The 10212-nt window shown below is 57.0% G+C and overlaps 1 protein-coding gene and 1 long non-coding RNA gene across 2 annotated transcripts; both read left to right on the forward strand.

The window, feature by feature from the left end:
- The first annotated feature begins 3460 nt into the window (after window positions 1-3460).
- On the forward strand, window positions 3461-4446 carry LOC139826531 (uncharacterized). Its single transcript, XR_011736650.1, has 3 exons — window positions 3461-3541; window positions 3746-3815; window positions 4361-4446. It is a non-coding gene; the product is annotated as an uncharacterized lncRNA (long non-coding RNA).
- A 575-nt stretch (window positions 4447-5021) lies between these two features.
- On the forward strand, window positions 5022-6419 carry LOC139826550 (sperm-associated antigen 4 protein-like). Its single transcript, XM_071802682.1, has 3 exons — window positions 5022-5213; window positions 5579-5668; window positions 6222-6419. The coding sequence occupies exons 1-3, from the start codon at window positions 5022-5024 to the stop codon at window positions 6375-6377; spliced, it is 438 nt and encodes a 145-aa protein (XP_071658783.1). The 3' UTR covers window positions 6378-6419.
- Window positions 6420-10212: the final 3793 nt, after the last annotated feature.

Consider the following 10212-nt stretch of genomic DNA (forward strand, 5'->3'; position numbering starts at 1 on the left):
ACATTACTAAGATTCCCCTACACCTTCTATTCTCCGGGCTGAACAGTCCCAGCTCACTCAGCCTTTCCTTGCATGAGGCATATGCCAGTCTCTTCACCGTCTTACTGGCTTCTTCAGTCCAGACTGCACTCTGTCCTGTAGCTCCACATCGGTCTTCTGCAGCTAAGCCCAGAACCGGACATGGTAGTCCGGGTGTGGTAGGAGTCCTGTTAAACAAGACCGGACCCACTACTCAGCTGCGGGGTACATCTTGCCCCAGGAAGGTATAGGACGTGCTCAGCCGAGTTCCCTGGTGGGTCTGTCGGAGCCGTCTGGGACTGGCCATGTCTGGAACAACGCAGCCACAGCCTCTCTTCACAGACGCCCTTCGGCAGTGCCCCCGCTGCCATCACCTGGACGTGGAAACCCAGCACACCAGTACACTGGGAGAGGCTGTCTGGAGCAGCAAAGGCACCTGGGCAAGAACGGACATCAAGTCTAGGTGGAAGGACTGTGGTGGGTGAAGGAGCATTGGCAGGGACATCTGCCAAGAGGCTTTCCAAAGCCTGTCTTCTGGTCAGGGCCTCTGCATTGGCAGCTTCTCCCTCTCTTCACTCACAAGGTATGGAGACAGTGCACACCAGGGCTCTGTCTTTATCCTCTTTGAGGCGTTTGCTCTCGTTACGACATGGCAAGACCCTGAAGGCTGTCTCATCTTAGAAGGAGCCGATGTGCCTGGAGCCACCTTGGAAGCTGAAGAAACCCAAGATGATGTGGCGCCAGTGGGGCTGAGTGGCCCAAAGAACCCGTGCAGACCATGCACCCTGTCACGCAGAGCCAGCCACCCTACTTGCCCCATGAGACCACCTGTCTGGCAGGGCTGGCCCTACCCAAGCAGGGGGAAGGCGGGGGCAACGCTCAGTGCACCGTGTGGCCCCATGCTGTCCCACCGCACGCTCAGCGCCCCCAGGGCACCTTGTGCCGCCACACAGGAACCTTCCTGGCCTACTGGGCGACTATAAAGCTCTCAGCAAACACCCTCCTTCCTCTCAGCTGGCAGTGCTGAGTTGGCCCCAGCAGAGCGATGCCCAGCCAGTCCCCATGCAATGGCTACTTCGGAAAGACCAAAGGCCCAGGCTTTATTGTGGAGCACGACGTCACATGGCACGCAGTACCCCTCTGGTCAGTTTGGCTTGGCCATCCCAGCTGCGTCCCCTCCCAGGCTCTCGCCCAGCCTCGGCCTACTCGCTTGGGGACACAGCGAGAAACAGGAGAGGCCTCGGCGCTCTGCAAGCGCTGCTCAGCGCCAGCTGAAACGCTGCTGTGTTTCCAACGCTGCCTGGTCACAAGTGCCAAACACAGCACCAAGCGGGCTGCGGGGTCTCTCCCTGACGCCCTCCCCCCAGCCCCTGCAGCTCTGTCTGTGACGTCACAGCCATGCAGGGCCAAGCCCCTCTGAGCTCGGGCACTCTGGGCCATTAGCTGTGGGCCTGCGAGGAGCTCGCAGTGCGCTGGTGGCTCTGTGCCTGTGGCAGGCATTCTCCCAGCTGTCTCCAGGAGGACTTCTGACCGGACAGGCACAGAAGCTTGCTGGAGAGCATCCGTTCTCCCCAGGATGGGGAAGAGAAAGGCTCCTCAGGGAGCACAACGGGCTGCCCCGGTGAGGCGAGGAGGCAGGAGGAGCCCGGGCACCAGACGGCGAGGGTCTGCGCACCACGGTGCTGCAGTAAAGGAAGGCAAGTTCGGTGCTGCCTTTCGCCCCATCTTTGCAGCAAGCCTGCCTGGCTCGGCCGGGCCTGACAGCCCTGCAGAACCAGCGCCCTCCTGCCCCAAAGGAGGCCTGGGGCCACCTCGGCTGTGTGACAACGACAGAGCTGGGCAGCACGTCTGTGTCTTTCTGGGATACTCTAGAAACTGTGCAGTAACCCAGGACTCGTGCCATCCTCCTTCTCCAGGCCCACTGTCAGTGCCCTGCCTGCGAGGGGACCCTGCCCGGCCCTCCACCCGCCCTGGGCCAGGTTGACACGCAGCTGCCCGACTCGATAGGGCATAACCACGGCCCTGCCCCTGCCCCCGCCCCAGGGAGCGAGGCCATAGGACCAGCGCCCACCTCCCTGCAGGGATCTGGCACGTGCTAGACCAGTGTCCTCAAGAAGAGTCCTCAGACTTCTCTCTGGTTTCTTCGCCCAGGCTTGGTCCTCAGTCTGGTGATGGCTGTGGTCTCCCTCCAGAGACGCCTCAGCCCCGGGATCTCCGCCGTGTGAGTACAATACGTGTCCAGTATGGACACACAGACAAAGGGTGCCAGCGGGTCCAGGCGAGCAAGGGGAGGCTGGCAGTGGTCCCCACCAGGAGACCCTGGCTCCTCTCACATTGCTGCTCCTCAGCTGGTAAGAGAAAATCCCCCATGTGCAGGGCCCTCCTCTTGAGCACTGCTAACACCAGGACTCCCTCTTCTATTCAGGAAAGAGATCATCACCTTGAAAAAGAAGAGGCTCTTCACGATCCTCATCTTGATGCTCGCAGGCGCTCTAGGTGAGCATTTGCCTGCTGCCAGCGGAGCGGCAGAGGCACAGAGCGTGAGCTTCAGCGTGAGAGAGAGGTGCTGGTGGGCCCCTTGCAGCCTCCCATGTCTGCAGCTCAGGGAGCTTCCAAGGCGCCCACTACATGCAGAGAAGGGAGGGAAAATGGGCTGTGGCTGTGGGACGCCAAGTGTGCCCTGAAACCAAGGAGAGGGTGCCCACTTGGAGCTGCAAGCTCTGCACCCTTTTCCCCATGTCCTCAGCCAGCCTCTTGCTACCCTGATGTGGGAGGAGACTCTGTGACTCCAGGGATCGTTGGACACCCTAATGAAATAACTCTCTTGGTGATCTGCATTCCAGCTGGTGTTTGCTGCGGGAGCTTGATGCTCATGTTGAGGCTGTGGACACAGGATGTGCCGCAGGTCGGTGACTGTTGTTGTGGGACAGGCAAGCCCCACGGAGGAGCCCTGCTGATGGTGGGCGGGTCCATCGCCCAGTCCCTGCGCTTCTAGGCAGTGACCCAGAGAATCAGCAGCAGCTTCTGCCTTGCCCTCCTAGAGCCGCCGGCTCTGGAAAGCTCCAGCAGCTCTGGGACTCAAATGGAGAACCCTTCCCTTTCAGGTGCTGTTGGGGCAGCCTGCAGCCGACCTGCTTTCCCTGCGGTAAGAGCCCTCTCCTCTCCTGACGCGCGGCACGTTTAGAGGGGTAATGGCAGATGAGCCCGTGCTATTGGCGCTCACTTGTGCAGCGCCCAGGGCTCGTGCCTTTCGCTCCGGCCTGGGCCTTTTGCTAAACCGGGAGGGGAAGGGAAGCATTTGCAAGCCCGCAAAAAGGAAAGAAGGTGGCTTGAGCACCTTTGTCTCTGCTCCTCCTGAGCTTGGAGGCTCTGAGAAGAGCTGAGCCGCTCTCTGACAAGATCTGCTCTCCTTCCTGGTGAATGCAGGAACACGATGACTGTGGGGTCGGAACAATCCCAAGAGATGAAACAGCTGAGAGATGAGCTGGTGCGCCTGGCTGCAGAGATCAGCACTACGAGGAAGGTGATCCTGCACTTTGGGAAGGAGGGCTGGGTCGAGTAGGGCCCTGCACAGGGTGCTTCCTGGGCCAACTGATGGGCTTTTCCTGCCCAGCCCACACATCCATCCCTTGCCAGGGGATGCTGCTTGAGCTTCTCCGCTGTAAAGCTCTTCCTCCTGCCCAGGCCTGATGTGGTTGCTTCCCCTGCTTCTCTCTGTCTTTCCCAGGAAGTTCAGCAGATGAGAGACGCAATGTCTGCAACCACGCAGTTGTCTGACTGGGCTCTGAAAAGTGCAGGTACAGCCGAACGGACAGGGCTGTAGGGCTGTCACGGCACTGGGCTCGTCGTGCTTAGCGCTCCATAAAGCAGGCTGTGCTGCGCACTCTGCTCTCTGGGGCAGAGGGAGGCGGCACGAATCCACAGGGCCCCAGAGCACGACTGTGGCTGAGCGGCTCCCTTGGGCTCGCACCAGACCTGCCGCCAGAGCTCTCGCTGGAGCCCCGGCCGTGCCCTACACAGCGTTTCTGACCTCTCCTCCTCCCCTAAGCCTTCCTGGGGAATGAAAATCAGTGGCCGGGTCATCCTTTGCTGTCCACACAGCGGGGCCTTGCCTTGGGTCTGCTGCCCTTCCCATGGGAGCCTGCAGCATTCCAGCACCCGCAGCCCTTCTCTTTGTGTGGCTGGGAGACAAAGGCTGTCGTCACCAAGCATGGGGATCTCCTTCTGTTTGCTGCATCCCCTGCCAGGGTGTCAGGCTGTGTGCAGGGCTGGCAGGCAGCCTCAGAAATAGCCTGCAGCCAGCAGGTCCTCCAGGCCTGAGGCTGCTCCCTTCTCCCCTTAGGGGCTGCCATTGACCTGCAGAGATCGTCCAGCAGCTGCACAGGCTTCAGCAGTGTGTTCTGGTTCCTGTGGGATCCACCAGAGCTGGATACCTTTGTGCAGGTAGAGTAGCAGAAACCGCCAGTACTGCCTCTCTTGCCCCTTACAGAGTTGGGGACAAGCCCTGGGGCATCTCCCCTCAGGCCAGTGGTGTTCCTCCAGACCACGGCACTGGTCTGGTGCCTGACACTTGAGGATTCGCATGGGACTTGGCTCGCAAAAACAGGGCAGTTATCCTCAGAAAGGGGCTGAGCTGAGCTGAGCTTCCTGCCCATCATCCCTGGTCACTGCTGGCTGAAGGAGCTTCCGCTTTGGCACCCCACTTCCCTGCCACAGCTCGGATTTTCCCTCTCCTGATGGCACAGTGGGGAGTGGGGGGAGGCTGCAGAGCTGTGGGCCAAAGAGAGGGGTTTCTCTGAAACGCTGACTCCGGTGCGGGGCATCGCTGTTTCCCACTGGCTGGCTTTTTTCCTGTGTCCCACACCGGGAAGAGAGCCAGGCACTTCCGCACACTTTCCAGCACACCACTCATTTTGAGCACAAGCCCAGCCCACAGGCGCAGTGCCGTCTCTGTGCTTCTGGCTGCGCGGGAGCCCAGCGGGGCCCATCATGGCCTCGCGTTCATGGCTCTTGGCCTCTGCTTTCAGTCAGATACATCCCCGGGATACTGCTGGCCTTTCCAAGGGTCTCAGAGCGAGGTGCTGATCCGGTTGCCCATGCAAATACAACCCACGACCGTCACCATCCAGCACACCTCAAAGGCAGCCTCTCCGCTGGGCACTGTCAGCAGTGCCCCCCGAGATTTCACTGTCTCTGTAAGTCTCTGCCGGGCACTGGGGGCTGGGACTGGGCCACGGGGAAAAGCTGTAAGGGGCACTTGGTCCTCTCTGCACCTCTGCCGAGACTGGAGTGCTCCCAAGCACTGCTGTTCCCTGAGGGGACATTACAAGGGGCACGCCGGGGGGGGTGTCACCGCTCCTAAGGCTTGCTCAGAGTGTTTTGGCCCAGCACCCCCAGGCCTTTGAGCAACAGCCAAGGGGGAGACTCAGCCCCACCGCATCCGGGACCCGACCGTGCTGGTCCTGAAGGGGCTGAGTGGGGATCACGGGCCCACATCTGGCATGAGCCTTTCCTCGTGGACGTCTTCAGCCTGAGCTGCTCCTCTTGCATTTTCTCCAAGGGACTGGCTGAGGAAGACAAAGAGGAAACTCTGCTGGGGACCTTCACCTACAACGTGCAGAAAGAACCGACCCAGACCTTCCCTCTGCAGGTGCAGTGAGTGTGTGTGGGCAAGAGGCCAGGGCCCAAACGCTGGTTTACCAGGAAGTCACTTAAAGAAGGAGTGTGCATGGTCCTTGCCGGGGCAGGGGCTCAACACTGGCCGAGAGAAACACTGATGTGACTGCGGGGCAGAGTGTCATCCAGCAGGGCAGCAAATGCAGAACAACGGCCCCCTTGCCTCCACAGCTGTGTGGGTCGCCAGGGCTACCCGGCTGCACCCGCTGGGCAGCTGGTGGCAGGGAGGGCACTCAGCACCTTGCCCTGGCAGCCGGACTTTCCCCACGCTCCGTTTCCCGCAGCCAGCGAGCCGCAGCTTTCCACAGCTGCCCTCCACACGCCCTGTGGCGGGTGTTTGGTCTGCAGGGGCACGGGGTCCTTTGCCACCTGGGTGGGAGAAGGGAAGGAGGGGGGAGCTGCCGCCTCAGCCGGGATGGGAACTGGTCCTGGAGCAGGGGAGGGGCTGGCAGAGAAGATGCGCGCAGCCTGCGCTCACTCTTTACAGCCCGGGAGTGACGCTGCTTTTTGCCACGGTTTTGTTGCAGAATGGGAACCCCAGAGCCTTCCAGCTTTTGAAGCTCGGCATTCGGAGCAACTGGGGAAAACGAGGATACACCTGCATTTATCGAGTGCAGGTGCATGGGAAGATCGTGGGAGCAAGTGCTGTCCACCAGACACATGTGGACAGCTTACCTGAATAGTTATTAAAGAGTTAAATGGAGAAATAGGCCAGAGGGATGTGGCTGTTAGTCTGCTGCAGGGCACTGTCATATCAGAGGCCCTCTCAAAGCTGCCAAGTTCCGCCTCGTGCAGGCTGAGGCCTTCCTCAGGCTTTCCACTTTCTCTCCACTTCAGGGACGCTTTCTAACTAAGCAAAAGGAGGTGATGCTCCTGTAGCCTTCCCTTGTCACAGTTCCTTGACAAAATCCTGCAGCATGAGGGGCAACCCGCCATCTCATGCCAAGGAAGACTCATCAGACAGCCTGGCAGCATCTGAGGGTCGTGATCCCCAAAGTACTGGCCCATTTCCTTCAGATGGCACCTTGGGGCTGGCGACAGGGTCTGGTACGGGTCCACATGGGGTGCAGCCCGTGCGGGACCTCTGAGGAGTGTCTGGCGTGTTTAGGGCGGTCTGAGCAGCCCAACTGCTGCGCAGCGGGGATACTGGCTCAGCTCCCTGTGCCCACGTGCGCTCCCAGGCACAGCCCTCCGCTTCTGCCTTCTGCGTGTCTTTAAGAGAGCCACCGTTCCCCCAGCCTGAAATGCCAAAACACAGCCAGGTCCCAGCTGAACGCTGAACACACAAGCATCTGTCTTTTTCAAGGGGAGATTTGCCCAGTTCAGCCCTGTATCTTCAACAGCAAGTACGCAAGGGTATGGACCTACACCCGTTCGCCTCAGACTGATGTAGACTTCAAAAGCCAAAGCCAACAGTTCCACTGTCAGCCCTGCCACCTGCTAAGTATGGGAGGCCAGGAAACCAGTGTGGTCTTCTTCTCGCTTCAGTGGGTGCAGCTTTGTGGGGAAAGCTTGGGCACCTCTGGTCTCCTCCCACATTGCTTTCCTCATTTGCCTTTCAATTTAATACAGCAATAGGTATATTCAGGTGGACAATTACATGGTCATCAAGATAATTCATATCCTTATTTGCATCCTAAAAATATTAAGAAGGCTATAACTACCGCTATTATACAAGATATTATACACCAGAATTGGATCACTGTTAGAAGGCTGACTGTGCAAAGCACATTACTGTAAAAAGTCTACGTACAGCTAAGTAGGAAGTTTCAGAAAACACGGGGACTACATAACAGTCGGGGCCTGCAAATAGAAGCCATCATCATGCCAAAAAGATGTATGGGTTTCAAAATACCCTTGTCCATTGTGTAGACCTTTTATTATCAGGAGACCGGGTCGGCCACATTGCGGAGGGTCCAAGATTATGCAAGGGTGTAGCTTTTATCCGCCCATTTTCTTTCACCCTCCTAAGGTACACCTTGGATTGTGTTTTTTTCCAGCCCATCAGTATTTTGGCCCAGCCTTTCACCAGGCTTGCCAGGTTGAGAGTCGGTAACGCGTCAATCCCCTCCCAAGGGATCCCCTTTAAAACACCCTACTTCCAGAGGGCATAACGTTTCTCCCTTGGGGCCCGGGTATCCTCATGCTTCGGGTGTCCCCTACCGTTGTTATTCTGTAGGGGTTGTGCTTTTTCAGAAGCGGGGCGCAACTGTTCATCTGATAGCTTTAGAGTCACCTCCAACAGAGGGCACCGGACCATTCTTTCAGCCATAATTAATTAACTCTTGGGCCACCGCTGCCCATGTCCAATCTTTCTTTTCAGGGAATCTGCGATTGGGGGTCACTTTACCTTCTAATGCGGCAGCATTATTGCCTTTTGCTCTGGGACATCACCTGTATGTGGAGAGTTTCTGGCTGTGTGCTGTGAACAAGCCAGAGCTTGATGTGGCTGTGGTGCAGGCTGTGCTACACGGAAGGATTTCCCTGAGACGCCAAAGACAGAAGGAAAGTAAACAGAAGCTGCTCTGCCCTCGACCCAGGCTGCAGGAGGGGCGTCGCCGCTGCGCACGAACAGTCTGTGAACAGTGCCCTGCAGCTAATCACCATAGTGGGGGGGGATGAGTGACTGTAAGTGTAACCAACTGTAGCCTGCGCTTGCCGCATGGCCTTTTGGTATAGAGTACATAAGGCTTGGAAAAACGTAGTCTCGGGGACATTGATATTCAGTGTTGTTAAGAGTTCATTAAAGAGTACGGATGATAAATTCATATTGAATGAGACTCCTTACTCTCGCCCGGCCCGCCCGTTCGATCAAAGAGCTTATGCCGGCGTCTGCATTCATCGAATTAATTATTACTACACCTGTATTCTTCCTTGCAGCTGAATGCCAAAAGTTTTCAGGGAGTCCGGGAGGTCCTGTACGAGAGGTTTCATTCGCTCAGAGTCAACAAGTGTCCTCACTGGGGATTCTGAATTAAATTTAAGCTCCGGGTCATATGTCCTTTGCTGACATGCTGCCCTCTGTCCATTTTCCACTAACTGATTGTCTGACACCACAATGGCAAGGGGGTCCCCTCTTTAGAAAGGCTTAAGGCCGCCAGCCCAGGGGGCTGCTCTTTGAGTTGGGGACCAGGGCGCACGGTGGTCACTGGTGGTAGGGAACACTCCTGGCCCACAGTAGCCCTCGGCTTCCTGCTCCCTTCCTAATGTCTGATCCTCCCCAGACAATGACACCCTCCAAACTTATTCCGTCTCAGAATCTTTTGGTGAACAACGAAAATCCTTTTTTAGATTGGCTACTTCAGTTGCAGAGTATGGAAACTCCTTGGTCATAACTTGAGGGGATTTGTATTCACCATGTTCGTATTGCTGCTTGGTCTTGACTAGGGGACAGAAACGGTGAGGAGGCATTTCTAACTTATCCATCCTCCATTTGCAGCACCACCCACGCTTTGGCAGGGACAGGTGATTTGTCCTTGGCCATGCAAGCCTCTCGTTGCCTGTGGCCAGTCAGGAGACCTGCAGACCCAGCGCCCCTGTAGCCAGGCAAAGTTCTTGTGGCTGGGCAGGCTCCACGGCTTGTCACTGGTGGGCTCCTGGAGAGTGATGTCAGCGCGTGCGGTGGAGGTGGGAGCAAGCAAACTTTGAGACGACTTAAAATATGGCCCCTGACTCAGAAGCCATGCTTACTACAACCTGTGGCCCCATGCTGTCCCACCAGATGCTCAGCGCCGCCACACGGGAACCTTCCTGGCCTACTGGGCGACTGCAGCTTCTGTGAAGAGGAGTGTTAGATGTAAAGGGGCCATGCAGAAATTAAGAAACGTTTGTCACTGACCTGGGAGGAACACGAGGGAGCTCATGACAGAGAAATTCCCATGTATGCTAATAAATATATCTTCTTTACCAAAACAGCTCAGAAACCTGTATGACCTAAAGACTGGGTATGAAACTTCACACTGTTTTGAAATAGTGGCCTTAGTTCATACACTGTTAGTTGAAAACTAAGGAAGATATAACAACACATTTCTGAGAAGAAATTGCTTCAGCCAGTGCTCAGTCAACCTCACAGTGAAAAAGTGCTTCCTGATGTTCAGAGGGAACCTCCAGTATTGCAGTTTGTGCCCATTGCTTCTGGTCCAGTCACTGGGCCTGGCTCTCTCCTCTTTGCATCCTCCCTTTTGCTATTTAAAAACATTACTAAGATTCCCCTACACCTTCTATTCTCCGGGCTGAACAGTCCCAGCTCACTCAGCCTTTCCTTGCATGAGGCATATGCCAGTCTCTTCACCGTCTTACTGGCTTCTTCAGTCCAGACTGCACTCTGTCCTGTAGCTCCACATCGGTCTTCTGCAGCTAAGCCCAGAACCGGACATGGTAGTCCGGGTGTGGTAGGAGTCCTGTTAAACAAGACCGGACCCACTACTCAGCTGCGGGGTACATCTTGCCCCAGGAAGGTATAGGACGTGCTCAGCCGAGTTCCCTGGTGGGTCTGTCGGAGCCGTCTGGGACTGGCCA

The sequence above is a fragment of the Patagioenas fasciata genome, chromosome Z (genome assembly GCF_037038585.1).
Source record: "Patagioenas fasciata isolate bPatFas1 chromosome Z, bPatFas1.hap1, whole genome shotgun sequence".
NCBI lineage: Eukaryota > Metazoa > Chordata > Aves > Columbiformes > Columbidae > Patagioenas > Patagioenas fasciata.